This window comes from Hetaerina americana, unplaced genomic scaffold (assembly GCF_022747635.1).
Source record: "Hetaerina americana unplaced genomic scaffold, ioHetAmer1.1.p SCAF_11, whole genome shotgun sequence".
Classification (NCBI taxonomy): Eukaryota; Metazoa; Arthropoda; class Insecta; order Odonata; family Calopterygidae; genus Hetaerina; species Hetaerina americana.
In genome coordinates this window covers 16,956,163-16,971,800 of record NW_027286181.1, presented here as the reverse complement: position 1 = coordinate 16,971,800, position 15,638 = coordinate 16,956,163, and the positions used below count along the sequence as shown (strand labels likewise).

Genomic DNA, 15,638 nt, shown 5'->3' with positions numbered 1-15,638 from the left:
GTTGCAATGTGTATAGTTTTAATTGAACATCACTGTCATAATTTAGAAAACTTTTCCCCATTCCCCATTGGTAACCTCCTTCATTAAAGGATTTACTTAAATGTGTTCATTCCAGAAAGGGTATGGCTTCTCTCAATTTTTTTCTCTTGTTTAGCCTAGTTTCTAAATTTCTCTTAGTTTATAACTGTATTAGTTGGCCATTGGCCGCAGCAAGGGATATCAATTTTTTTAGAGTATCGTATTTTCCCATTGATAATGCTCCCCTTATGTATAACGTGCACCAAGGACTTAGTAGTTATCATGAATTTGTATTGATACCGCGTGCTCAGGGCTTCATAGTTATCTTGAACATGTATAGATGCCGTGCATCTTGTACACATATATTTATGCACGTGAAAGTTATATGTAGATTGTGTAAAAATATATCTATATCAGATGTGTGTATGCAAAAAATACATCTATGTTTGGATTTTTTCAATTTTCATTAGATTAGGTGCATCGCCATTTTTTCGATAATGTGAACATTTTTATATAGATAATGCACGCATTATCAATGGGAAAATATGGTATTTAGCATCTTTTCCCATGCATGAATTGGAATAGGGATGTAAGGAATACTTATGCTTTAAAATTTGTCAAAAAATTTCTTGTTGATTAACCAAATTGGTTTCTTGCTCGAAAGATTGGTGAAAAATGGAAAATGCAATCCAGGACCTCCCTGATTCACTGGGAAACGATAATAATTTCCTTTTCTATGGAGCTCAGGGCATTCATCAATTGGAAAAAAAGGAAAAGTCAGGATCATTGGGGGATTTCAGCAATGAGGAAAAGGTTGACAAAACTGGAGGGATTATCTTAGGCATAAGGAATGTTTTTATTTTTAAACTTGGGAGCTTGAAATATGTTTTGGTATCTATTACAGATTGACTTATTTTGCCCTAAAGGGTAGTGCATGAATTTTCAGGGTGAAAGATAAAATAATTCACAAGCATTATTTAATAAATCTTTGGCATGGCTTGGATGGGAAACTGTTATTGTGAGAAATCAGGAATTTAGTCTGTGTTTCTATTCAAACTTTACTCTTCAAAGTTGTGGCTGTTGGGCAAAGTTTTATCTTGAATTGAACTTTAATTTCCACATTTTTACATTTAGATTTTTCTTAACAGGTCCCTTCATAAATGAATTAAAAGGGTCATTGGTATATATTGTAATCACTTGAGGGGTATTCTCCTAGGAATTGATATGGTAGAAATATGAGAGCTACCTTGATTCTTGAATGCTAATTTAATTGTTATTATTAGACCCACCAGACGAATTTCTCTTTCTCTAAGAAAACTCAGGCATTTTTCTCACACCGTAATAGGTTCTCACAGGTGCCAAAAGAGCAAATCAGTTTAAATTAATATAATCTATGCAAACTAGAGCCCACTGCTCATAAAATATGGTTGAAAATGCCTTGCTAGGCTGGGCAATTGTTTTCAAATGAGGAATATTTTATTTTATACTTTAATTTGATTTAAAATTATATTGGGCTCTATTCATACATATGCAGTACCTTGGGCTCTCTCTACATTCAAACATTTTTTGATAATGTTCGGCATTTTATGCTTAATTGATACTTCAATTGTCTTAGGTAGTATCAAATATTCCTTTAATTTTCAGGCATTTTATTTCAATTTTTCAGGTAGTGTAGGAATAAATTATCCTGAAAACCTTCCATTCATTCAAAATGACCCTGAAATGAGGTAAGTTGATATATATGAATAGCTGATTGAAGTGTACAAAACTTTGGCCTTCCTCGAGGCAATCTCAGATTAAAGCTCTAGAAGCATGATAATCATATCGTTGTGTATAATTCATTCTGTTTTTGAACCCAAAATATTCACGAAAGTTCTCTCTAGAGAAAAATGTCTCCCATATCTTGATTTTTTCAAAAGAACTTGAGAAATATGAAAATTAATTTATTTTTTCCACAGGGTGCCCAGTCAATGTTCAATGCCATCTATATCTGACAAGGGTGTTGACTAGTGATATTGAATCAGATGACTTTTGTGTGTGCCATCAAGCATCTTAGAATAGACATTTTTGTGATGAGGGATAATTCTCATATATGTTTTTATTTTTGTCACATTTACAGCTAAATAATTCTAGGGGGCATCATTCAATCTTTACACTTTCTTTAGAAATATATGATGAAATGTAAGGAAAATTAAAAATTAAAGTGGTCATAAAAGATCACCAATCAGGTTCTTAAGATGTGGAAATAGTTTAAATGATGATTGTGTTCAAATTGTTCAAAGTATACTACTGAATTTAAGGTTAAGCGAAAAGAAAACTTTTCCTCTATCTTTTTAAACTGGATACATTTCCTATTTGTTTCAGCTTAAGCTCTTGCTCTTCATCCTTTGCTCCTTTCCCTCCATCTTCCTCCATTTGTGGCTCTATGAATATTGAACACATTTAAAAAGATTTGAATTACTTTCCGAACTGGTCTATCTATACCTATGGGTATTTCAGAATTGAAAGATCGATACTGATGTGATTAATTAACTAAAATTGATAAATTTTTAGACTTCTTATTTTTCATTTAGTGCACAATCAAATTAACTCATCTTTTTTATCCTATGTTGAGCAAATATTAATTTGTGTTCTTCTCTTCACAGAATTTTATTTTTTGCTAAAGTATTTGTTTCATCTTTAGTTTCCTATACTGCATTTGAATACAAATCATTTAGTGCTTATATTGATTATTAAGCAATATATATCTCAAGCATGAATGCACGATAAACATTAGTGTAGGGTTGCTTTAAGGTCAGCTCTCACTAAACACTAAACTAAGTAATTAATTTTATAAAATATATGAATAGTAATGGATTTATTGTCCTGGGAAAACTCCTTTAAGGACTCCAAAGATGAAATAAAAAACTATCATAAAAAGGACAATCTGGCTCTTTGCTTAACCTACGCTGAATTACTGAAATAGCTTCCATTCTTCTTTACTAATGGATAGCTGTTTTGAGAATGTTGAAAAAAGTTGTTCAAAAGCCATTATATTTTAAGTTATTACAATAATGGGTTTAGATAATCCAATGGGCAATTGTTATGCCACTATATACATGTATGGTACACATTTTATGAAGCTTGACCGGATTTCAAAATAGATTTAGCAGTTTTGCCATGAGGTAATGGTGCATAAATGAAATGAGTGCTAAATATGTCAAATAGAAAACTTCATAGGATTTTGAACCCAAGTTTGTCAAAAAATATGGACTCAGCAGATTTTAAAAGAAAATGCTTCATATTTGGAGATGTTGTGTGAAGTTTCCAAACATATTTTTGTATTTGTACAGGAGCTTCTTTGAACTACTAAGGATTGGAATGCAGAAATACTTGAATGATATAATTGAGAAGACAGTCAAAACTTTGCATCATCGTGGTTTACAACTTGCTAAACTGACAGACATACGGCGAACATTTATTGGCGGGGTAAGATATCCTTCTATCTTAAAATTGGGTATGGACAGGTGTACATAAAGTTAGGTGCAGGTAAAATTAGGCAGGTACTAAAATTATTTTGAATTTTAATGTCTCTAATTAAATTTAAATTATGGTAATGGCTTAATTGCAATTGTGTTATTATTTTTCATTCAGAAATCCACCAAAATCACTGAAATTTGAGCTTCCAGTGTCTTTGATTTCCCATAGATAACTGATTGGGTGACTTCATGGCAGAAAAGACATCAGTGTCTTCTCTGTTTTTGTAGAAATTGTGTGGATGGATATTGCACACATTTCTGTTGCAGCAAAGACTGAAGTAGCAACACCCATATAGATAATATATAAAGAATATTGATGGGGAAAGGAGTGGATGTGAAGGATAAATTAGGGGTTAAAAGATAACATGAAATCACCAATTGGTAGCTAGTATCCATTCATTTGGGTAATGTAAAACTCTCCCTCATTAATAAATACACACTGACCCAAAACAAGTAATCTCCTTTGATGATTCTAATATAATTTGAAGGTAGATTTTCATTGGCTTAAATAGAAGAAAGATTCATTTAAATTTACACAAGAGTGCATATTGTAATTTTACGTGATAAGTTCTCAGATCTCATGATTACTTGTCTTTTTCTTGGATAGTTACTGCAATAGTTAATGCATTATAAATTTTTCAAAAGTTATGTATGAAAATGTGGCTTTGGTTATGCTGGAATCTAATACCCTTTCTTTATTTAATGCGCAGAGCGGTTCCGATGAAGACCCAGTTGGCAGTTTAAATATCACCGATGGCTGGATTTCAGACATTACGAATATCTCTCGTGGTGGAATGGATTTTGTCTACATTGACCAAACAGAGATACATATTTCAGCAAAGTTGCATCTTCCCAACAAAATAGAGGTATGACTTAGTATTATTATTAAATATTATTTTTATTAAGTGAAGTCTTCCAACCAAAGTAGGCTTTGGATGAATTCGCTTGATAAACTCTGCTTCATTTTTTAGCCCTATCTAACATGACTAATGAAGACTGTAAAGGCTAACATGAGGACTCTAAGTCCCGAATTACAATGGATCTGTCCTGGGTTCGCATCATCTTAGTGTCATGTGCGCTCTTCGTGGAATCTCCTATGTCACTCATGCACCCTTATCAGAGCCATGCAGTGTTTACCATACACAGCAGACATGCAATGGTGAATTTCCCATACTTCAGTACCTTCAGCCACCAGAAAACGAACCACACCTCTCTGCTCTTCTTTGCTTACCTCTATTTCTGCAGCTGGAAAAACACACTAGATCAGTCTGCACACCAACGAGGACATAACCCAAAAAACTGTGTGCACCTGTGAGTTATCAATATGCAGTTCTTCTTTCACACCAATGTTAGTACCAATACGTAATAACAGTATTGCCACCTTTGCCTGCGGACTGTGTCTTATGGCAGGTGTTTGGTTTTTTTTTGACTGCCCCCCATACTTCCTGCATCCCATCATTTCATCATCATGTGTAATCCCTGTCTTCCACTGTCTCCTCCGAGTAAAAGTTCTCTACCTGACACAATACTATTTTTAATGCCCTTTTAAAACTCTTTCCATTAAATGATGTAAACCATGGCAATTAACCCAAGTGTTAGTTTGGTTGGTGAGGTTAGGGTTCACCTAATATTAAATCCAACTGAATGTGAAATTCATGCACCAGGTTAAAATGGGTGCCATATTCCTTTTAGCGCCTATGGTTTCCTAGAAAGATCTGGTTCCCAAAAATCATTCAGCTTGGGTGAAGCTGTGGGTGCCCAGAGGCTTCACCATGAATCAAATCCAGGCCCTGCCCTCAATAGCTTAGTGCTCTACCCACTACACTAATGCCCCATGTTAAATGCTGTACAAGGTGTTCATTATTTTTATTTCATTTGAGTGTTATGAATGTGGCTTGGTCTAGTAAATATTAAAAGTAAAAAAAATATTTCTCATATTTGGCTTCTTTCCTTGTCATTTGCCTACTCATTCTGCCAAAAGGGATACCTAACAAAAACTAGGACTAAAAGATTATCCCACTCCCGGCTTCATTTCTATTACTATTCAAATAATGCTAAAAAATATAATCCCTTCACCATCTTGGCAATTGGATGAGTTTGTTAAACAAGTCTTCATAGTGATCATTACAAGTGTTGATGTTTTTTATATCATAAAACAAGATAAGAGTTATTTTTAATAATGTACATTCCCTAATTTTAAAAAGGCACAGAAACTTATGTTGAATAAATAAGTTTAAGTTTATTCTTGAGTTAAAATAACATGCATTTTAATTTTAATAACCATTCATATCATTGAGGCCATACTTTTAATTAATAGCAATGCTCTTAGTCTAGTTTATATCAATTCTCCATGATTTTTAATGAATATTTGTGTGCATGTTGTATTTAATGTGTGCGTGTTTGTGCTACATTTAAGGTAACTGTTAGCACCATATTTTGTGACTCGATTGAGTCTGTATGTATTTTACTCCTTTTTGGTGTGCCTTATATCATGAACATACTCTATCAACCTGGTATTTTTGTTATATCATCTTTGGGCAAATAAAATGCATTATTATTATTATCAGTTAATAAAAAGAGAATTGAGGGTGAAAGTGCTGAATGAGGGAAAGGATGAGGGATGTAGAGTCTTAGCTCACATGTGCACTTCATCTCCTGTTGATGAGTTTGACGATGTGCTTACTGAGGGAATGGCATTGCCTTGTTTAGATGGGCATTTTCGGGACTTATAATGGTCTATTGTTTCACTTGAACATTAATAGAAAAATGTTTTGTGTTCTGAGGTGAAACTATTATTGGCTGGGGTCCATTTTAGTATGTTTTGGAGTGGTTCCTGATGAACGGTCAAGGTTTAAGTAAAAGTTGGGGGAGTGGGATGAGTGTGAGAAGGAAAAGGATTTGTTTGTACCTCAATATCAATTTCCTCCACACTTAAATTAGTATTGAGGTGAAAAGGTAAAAACCAATTTTGTGGGAATATGATTGAGACACACCAAAGTGTATGCATTCGAAGTGAAAAGGGGGACTGTAGGAAGAAATAAATTCAGGCCACTAGTAATTTAAACAAAAAGTTGGGGAAAACGTAAGTAGATACAATAGAGCTGGATATCTGAACACTTTGGAGAAATCAGGGTGTCGCTTCATAGCCACCAACACATCCACATGGAAAATATGTGGGTCACTTGGACCCATCATTGGGTATCAGTGTCTTCTCAATGCTCTCTTATTGTGCTCCCATTGAGCTCTGATTATCAGTGAGTATCACTTCTAATGCATGATGGTGGTAACTGGCAGAAACAAATACCCAGCTGCATTCCATGTCATGGATAAGGAAATTCAAATTGCCAAAAAAATGAAGTGTCCCATCTCCAGGATTTGATCATTTAAGCAGATTTGAGGAGTGGTAAAATAAAACTGTGAGACCTGTGAAAAGGGAAAGTCATATTGAACATACAAAGAAATGAGTTTTGCCCTTGTTTAAGTATTGATTCTAAGGAAGGAAGGGAGAGGTGGAAATAATTGCATGGGGGTGTTTCATAGGGGGATAGAGAGAGTGTGTGGGAAGAGAGAGAGGAAGGCTGACTGATTGAAGGCAGATTGAGACTGATTGATGCTTAGGGGTTTCAGACAGGGAGTTCAGTTTTAGAGGAGAGGGATGCATGGGGAAAAGGAAATATTTGATTTTTCATAAATGTATCCGAATGGGGAGGATTTAAACAGCCCTTCAGTTTGGAAAATCACAATGTTAAGGAAATTCTTTCTCACCAAAATGCACCCAAGAGTTTCAGTAATTAGCGCATTAGTATATTCTCTAGAACTTTAGCAGTTGTTGTAAATCAGCTCAGTTTCACCAGTGCTCATCAAAAATTCATTGGGCACAGTCCAAAATTAACCTAATGCCGACGCCGGGTTTCTCTCCACCCTTCATCCTTTCCTATCCATCCCCTATGGCGCAAATGACCTTAGCTGTCGGTCGCCTCCCCTCAAAACTACTACTACTATGAACACAAAATTTATGTAAATGGGTTTTTATGCATGCTCGTAATTTCTTCTATGAAAAATTTGTTAATTTTATGTATTAGGTTAACCAGGCCTATCACCTTGATTTGGGAAGCTATAAAGGTGCTGGCGGATTGCTTGGGACTACAGAATATATGATTTACATGGCTAAAATTTCTGTAAATCTCAACACGTTTGAAACAAAACTCCTAGATCTCTATCTTATATGCCTAGGGTAAGTAGACTATGATTAGTAAAAATTACAAAGACTGAATCAAAAGGGCCAGCAATCTTCATTTTTGCTATAATTAGTTCATAATCTGAAGATAAGTAACTCAGCCTTGCCATTTTCTCTATTACAAAAAGAATCTCTCTACCACATCATTATGAGTTGGCTTGCGAAGTACTTATCTTTTATTGTTTCTTTTTTTAAAATTGAATAGGTTTATTCTTCATTATCATTAAATATATGCATGAGTTCATCAGAATCAGATAAAAATGAATATACATACTAATATTTATCAACATCCTGTGGGTTATCAATAACAGAATAGACTTGTAAGTCTAACCACTCTCTCATCTAAAACTCTCTTAATTCATTCATTTTTCCTTGTATTGACATCTTCCACCATCTGCTCCTTGTAATTCTTCCTTAGCATTCCTTTGCAGTTTTCCCTCCTTGTGATCCTCTCCATTCTGGTAATGACTAAAATATTGCACATCTGGATATGTCCACTAAGTTTCTGTTTTCTTCATTTCTTATCCATAGATGTCTGTCTTACCCACTCTTCAAGTATGTCTCCCTATGTTTCTCTTAATACCTATTTTATTTGCACCATTGACATCTGTGAAATATTCCTTAATAACCTAAAAATTCTGTATTAGCATTTTTCTCAGAGTTCTACCTTGAGAATGCATCCCTCTCTTCTGGTTCGAGCAGATAGAAAACAAGTACATACATTAGATGTCCACTTTTTACTTTGTGAATGTTTTTCTGTTCATTATTCTTTGCAAATGTGCACTAGAAGGATGAAAAACACTGCTCAAAATTCTTTATTAGTGAAAAACATCAGAGCTTAAAATTTTGCAAGATGCCAACACCAGTTGCAAGCCACCTTCGTGAAATTAGAAGCGGGTGGTGTAGATTGAAAAATATGGAATCATCTGCTGAATGTGGCAACAATGGCATCTGAAATCATCCTATATCTTACGAGGGTCATCCGGAAAGTAGTACCCGTTCGTGCCGCATGAAGTGCTGACGACGCGAGTAGCCGCTGGACGAGGTCAGATAGCTTCAGTGGCTTGTCTGCCTTCTCTGAGCCAGGTTGCGTGACGCTAGCATTGCCTGTGTTGTTTCTGTGATTGTTTACAATGTTTAAAAAATTGAGAACGCCGCCAGTTGTGAAGTGAGGGCAGTGATTAAATTCCTCAATGCAAGAAACGTTCGCCCATGTGATATTCATCGCCAATTAAAGGAGGTGTATGGAGACAATGTAATGGACGAGTCGTCTGTTCGGCGGTGGTGTCGCAACTTCAACATGGGGAGGGGGAACACACACGACGATGAGGGTTCGGGGAGACCGTCTGTCATTACAGACCAACTGGTGAGCTCAGTTGACGAATTCGTGAGGAACGATCGGCGCGTCGCAATTGATGACATCTGTGAGCATTTTCCCAATGTTTCTCGAACAATTGTTCATGAAATTGTTAAACACCATCTGCATTATGCAAAAATTTGTGCAAGATGGGTCCCTCGCGTATCTCAATGAGCTGGCGGCGAAGGACTATGCAGCAGGAATACAGAAACTTGTCACACGTTATGACAAATGCCTTAATTTGCTTGGAGATTATGTTGAGAAGTAGTTTAAAGTATCCTCTTTCAAATAAAATTTTTTATGTTTGTTAATATTTACTTTTGTGTCTTTATTTCACGAACGGGTACTACTTTCCGGATGACCCTCGTACATTGAACTTTGAACTGTTTTCTCAGACATATTAAGACTGAGGGAGGTAATATGCAATAAATCTTGTTGAAAAACAACAGCATGTAATTTGGCTAGTTTTTGTAATGCTGAAAAGATTGTATTGCACTTAATTTAATAATCATATCAAAAATGTTAAAAGTAATAGTATGTCAAAAATTTAATTTTTTATAATTGAATGACAGGGCCAAAGGCTGCTGATTTTAATAAAGAAAACTATGTGTAGATGGAGTGTAGATGAGTCTCCATTATTTCTTTTTCATAATTTTTTTAGTCAAGTCAAGTACCAAGTGGCAGTCATAGAAACCAAGGACAGCTCATATGAGGTTGGATTACTGAAAGCAGCTGTAGAAAGTTTCAACTTTAGTGTGTCAAGTGAAATTGGGAAGTTGATTCGCCATAGTCTGGAGTATGCAATTTCCCACACAGATGTCAAGGAATATATCCCCCCATGGGACTACACTAGAGTGTGTGACCGAAAAGGAAACCTGGATCCCAAATACAGGATGTGTGAAAAGGCAGACAAGGACTTGGCGTTAAGGAAGAAGCACGGGAATGGTGAGTGTTGTGAAATATTCTCAATGATAGATTTTTTATTAGCCGTAGTCTACTTAGGCTAATAAAATATTCTTAAGCCCCATACTACATATTCCAGTAGCTTAATTTTTATATCTGAATACTTCCAATCTCCCTTAATTCCATTAAAATTTTTTCATTCTTTTCCTTCTTCTGCCTTGCTTTCCCAGTATTCTCCACACCCATAATTCTAATGCCTCCGATCTATGCAAATCCTCCAGCCTTAGGGATCATGTATTCAAGCCATGCAAATCAATTTCTATTCAATCAACTGCTAATGTCTGTACCAATTCATCATTCAGTTTAAAGTGAGCTGCTGTTTATTGTTTTCATTGTCACCTGTATGCATGGAGAACCCCTTGATTTACATCAAAATGGCTTACGCTGCCTTAAGTGAAATGACTTTTACCAGATTTCCATAATATGAGGATTTATTTTTCAAGAAGGCTGGACTTTTAGAAAATAGGTTCACAGACCTTTTGGAAACACAGAATCTAGGTGCTCTGTTTTCCTAAATCATCAGTTTTTTTAATCATTATAATAATCTTAGTAGTTAAAAAATACATTTACACCCTTGTCAGATTTTTAATGCTTGTCAGATTTCATTGAATTAAAAATTCAATGAAATCAGGTGCTTTCAAGTTGGTCACATGGACTCCTTTTCCTGGGAGGGGATCTACCAGCAACTTCAACCCCTTACTTATTTTATGAACTTGGGAAATTCATTCTGAAATGGCCTTACAAAACTGGGCTTAAGAATTTCCAAGAAACTGCGGTAGATGCTGCAGCATTAACTTTTAACGGAGTCATCCGCTAATATATATTTCAATACATCTTGAACTCTGAAATTTTGGGGGCTTTAAAGGAGCAAGAGGCTGAGATGAAATTCCGTGCATACAATGTCACAGGCATCGCGCACGACTACGAATGCGTACATTGTACGTATGGTATTTTGCCACAGCGTCTTGTTCCTTTAAAGCCCACAAATTTCAGAGTTTAAGAGGAAGCCTCGATAGCTTAACTTGCTAAAGCACTCAGCCAAACATCGAGGGATCTTGGTTCAAATCCTGGTCAAGGGGAATGATTTTTACACTCTGAAATTGTTGCATTGAGGCCAAGAACTTTGATTCTAACCAAACTTCTACTATGTCATTTACATATATTTAAAATTGTCATGTAACTCACCAAATCAATGCATGGTCTTTATTTTCAGATCACCATGCCTCAGTCAAGTCCAACCCTGTGCATTTCATCAACACAGATCTTGAGCTTCAGTAAGTCTGTCACCTTTTTCTTTCAAATTTTATATTACTGAACATCCCCATGGACTACTAGTTTGATGTGGTTGAGAGATTTAAAGGATCTGATGACCCTTAGAGCTGTGATGGCTGAAGCATGATTATTGTTCCTGGTAGTGTCATCTATACCAGATAGGTTGAAGGGTAGAGGAGCCATATAAAAGGTGGTTTGTTCAGCATCTGTTTCTGTGAGGTTGCTGCAAAGAAATCTGACCCCAATGGGGTAGTGATTTGAGTGATGGTGTCACATTAAAAACACAATTGAGATAGGAATTTAGATTCAGAAAACCACTCATGCTATGATTTTCTGATGGACACATTTTTGAGAATGGGTCCTGGAAACTGAAGGACTTTGTATTCAGGAGTGGGTGTCAAACCTGGCAGTGGAGGAGGCAAGACTTATGCTTCATCACATGAAAACATAGCACATTGGTTAGAATCGGGGCATGGAATATGAGGACTACGTTGAGAACAGGTAAGTTAGAAAACATCAAGTGAGTATTAGAGAGAGGAAATATTTTATTTTTATATTTCATAAATATGTTAGAACCGTGCCAGGTGGAATGGAAGGATAGCTGGGATTGTTGCAGTGATAAGCATAGAGTGATCTTCAGCAAAGTGCCAAAGGGCCAAAGAGAGGTAGAAGTGTTACTAAACAAAAGATAGGAAGGAGAGTAATAAAATTTGGGCGAGTGGTAAAATATTTTAAGTAACTGTAAAAGATAAACCAATGGACTTTGTTCTTTTTCAGGTCTACATGCTGACAAGTAATCATAGGAAGGTTGAAGTAGATAGTATATACAATCAAATATTGGAAATGATTTTAGGTGTCTCTGGATGGAAACACTTGACAGAGATAGGGGAAATGGAAAGAATACAATAGCATTGAACAGAGGAAATGGTTTAATTTATTATTTACCCATGTTTTAAATGGTGTGAAAGACCTAAGTACTCAAATATATAGAAAATTTTTGGGGATCCAGAGATCAGACTATGTTATGACTAGGCACAGATTTAGGGACAGTGTAATTAATTCACATAGTTTTCCAGGAGTGAATGTGAATTCAGGTCATGATTAAGTGCTAATGAAATTTACCATCAACTTCAAGAGGATAAATCAGGGAAGACAAATGAGGTAATTGAATGTAGATGCTCTAACTGGAATAAAAAGGAAGAACTACAAGGAGGTAGTCGAAAAAATTTTATGTTGATTCAAAATGGGCATAGATAGGCAAGGGAGGCTAAACAGGGCTGCTCATTATCACCTAAAGCTTTTCAACATATCTGAAAATTAAAATTGATAACAGAGGCATGGGAAGAGATGGAGCCAGAAATAAAATGCAAATATTTTCTTCTGCTCTCAGGCCCTAAATTCCCATTTGGGTGAACATCCCCTTCAAAACTCATTTCTCCAGGAGAGTGTTGGGAGAAGAGCTCAGATTAATATGATTTCCCACTCATCTTACAGCTCCATGAAAATGATATTTAGTGCCCAAACTAAGATATGCAAAATTTCGTCTCTGCATAACTATGGTAAAACCTTTTTGTGAACCCTTAAGTGCAAAATATTCCTTAAATTTGAAGCTAAATGTAATCCCCAGCCAAAGACATGAGACATTGCATTATTTTAGTTTTAATAAATTGAACTATATCTGCAATAAAATTTGGAGCATTAAAAATCCCTACTGTGAAAGGAAAGGCTTAAAGGGTATTTTAATGCATGTGTATGTTTTTTCAATGGAATTCCATAACTCTGTTAGTGAATGGAAAAACTTGAGCATGTTGTGAGTGACAAAATGAGCCAGTATTGAAACACAGTCAGTTGCCTGATTATTTTTTATTTCATGCTAAATAATCTCCTCAATATCTTATTTTCAGAGCATTTGAGAAACAGTTACTGGTGTCTATGAATAATTATATGAGGAAATTGATTGATGAGGCCAGCAGGATCATAAGCCTACAAGATATGAAAAAAATCAAATACAAATATTATGTCCGGCCATGGAATGCTAAGGTATTATTTTTCATCAGTATGCAGATTAGTATGGATAATATTAATCCTTTTTGTTTTCATAAATGTGTATTTTTAGTAGTATGAATGCTCCTCAGTCTATGAACCTGCACATTGCTAAGATTACTGGAAATTTGATATTATTCCGCATTATAATTCTTGGTATGGGAAAATTTTAATTAAAATTGCAAAAATTAACTATAATTTTGAATGATCTTATAATCAGTCTTAATCTTTATCAGCACAAAGGTCATTGAATAGAATTTTGCATTTTCTGCAGTTGCATATGAGTTCTTAGTTAACATTTTTCAAAAGCTTGTTGATTACATTTTATACCTATTTCTCCAAAACGTTAATTTCACTTAATACTTTCATGTGAATTAATGACATGGTAAACTCATGAAGTGTTCATGATAACCATTTACATACCAAAATCAATAATCATTTGTCTTAGGCTTTATTTAAGTCAGTAATTTACTCACATCTTCACTATGCTTGTCATATCTATAATTTTTTATGTCATGCCAACTAATTTTTTTCCACATATAATTGTAAGAAAGATTTATAATCTCCAGGGTCTTTGAAGGGTTGGGAACATGAAAATCAGTTCTAGTGAATGTGACCAAAATCATAGTAAAGGGAGGGATCTTAGCCTATGGACAATGTGCCTCTATGCACTTGACTATTATGGTTTTTCAGATATCTTTGGGACTGAAGGGCTGACCAGATTTATTTGGGTCATGGTAAACTTAGCATGTGACTTTGGGTTTACATGGTAGGCGGAGTCTAGCCTTTTGAAAATTCAGTCATTCCCAGGCCTCAGTTTTGTTCACATCATGTATATGTATGCTCTGTTGGCAAAGCCTCTGATGCCTCCATTAAATTGATTTCTCCTAGTTATTTTCTATTTTTTTCCTTTTCCTATTTTACCTCCTTTCTCTACCTTCAAGTCTCTAGAGTTCCTTCTTCTGTCCTCCCATTTTTCTATGTCTTGTCTACCTTTTACCCTCACCATCATAATCATTTCATCCTCTCTTTATGAGGATATTTAAGAATTTTTCAAGGACCTTTGAAAAACTTATCAAGACAAATGGGTGATAGACAGCAGATTTGTGTGCCATTTGGTGTCAAGTCGGCTAATTTGTTACAAGGAACATGAGTATGATATTTATTTATCATCACCTTTTGACAGAGAAAGATTTTAAACTTACTTTTGAAATGCCCAATTGCAAATTATCAAGGCAATTTCTCTGCATGGATCCCATTACCCTGAAAATCCAGGTTAATATCTAAGATAAATCCCCACCATAAAAATAAGTGCAACCAAGGCTGTCACTATTTTTTAGTGACTGTAACATTGGCCTGTGAAAGTTTCTCCTATTACTCTTCTCCCCAACTTGAAGAATATCCACAATATTTGGTATATTGAGGCAGATATTTACTCTGTTTTCTTATATTTTTCAGGATCCACAGGGAATGTACAGGTTTGGAACAGTTTCCATATTTGGAGGGATTTTGGAAGATTTATCGGCCATGTTTCAAGGGACACACATAATAGATCACATGGAGTTTGATGATAACTCAATGGTTTTAAGTGCACAGATTCCTTTTTGGTGGATATTGATGGTGAGTTCAAACTTTCATTACTTCGCAACAACCATGATAGTATTCGTGATGCTATAAATAATTCCTTCAGGTTTAACTTTGTTGAATTGCATGAAATCCATTGTTGGTAATTAGGCACTTTTTAATTTTTCCAAAGTATTTCAATTTCACTATGTCATTATCAAGATATGATTACCAAATTAAAATTTCATTGGACCCAGTGGTGCTGTGACTTAAACATCTATAGGAAAAATTAAAACTGGAAAATGAGTTGGTGCAGTGGCTGAAGAACTGCTTTCTCTTAGCAATCAGCATTGGTTTACTTACAAAGAAATAAGATCAAACTGTTTATCATTTTCCTCTGTTTATGAAGTTGTGAATTTAATATTTGCCCTAGAAATTTTGCCGTACTGATATGGTAGCCAACCTGCTTTTTGAGACAACCTACCTGGTTCAGCGGAGTTACTGTATTCTACTGTAATCAACTAGATTCAGTCGGCCTGTTTGTTGTGTACCACAATCAGTCAGGATTGGTAGAGCTATGGTAGAAACCAAACAGCTTCATTAATACATGATGAAATGCCTACCTTCTTTTAGGTTCTTTAATTATCCACTTTCTATCTCAGTATTT

The 15,638-nt window shown here is 35.2% G+C and overlaps 1 protein-coding gene across 1 annotated transcript in view; it reads left to right on the top strand.

Moving 5' to 3' along the window:
• The window catches only part of LOC139700947 (uncharacterized), a 70,360-nt gene that overhangs the window by 30,213 nt on the left and 24,509 nt on the right, over nt 1–15,638 (top strand). The window contains exons 8-15 of the mRNA XM_071599450.1: nt 1,685–1,745; nt 3,351–3,486; nt 4,247–4,402; nt 7,619–7,770; nt 9,792–10,075; nt 11,307–11,367; nt 13,270–13,405; nt 14,867–15,028. Coding sequence (XP_071455551.1) covers nt 1,685–1,745; nt 3,351–3,486; nt 4,247–4,402; nt 7,619–7,770; nt 9,792–10,075; nt 11,307–11,367; nt 13,270–13,405; nt 14,867–15,028 — 1,148 coding nt within the window. The remainder of the gene's footprint in view (nt 1–1,684; nt 1,746–3,350; nt 3,487–4,246; nt 4,403–7,618; nt 7,771–9,791; nt 10,076–11,306; nt 11,368–13,269; nt 13,406–14,866; nt 15,029–15,638) is intronic.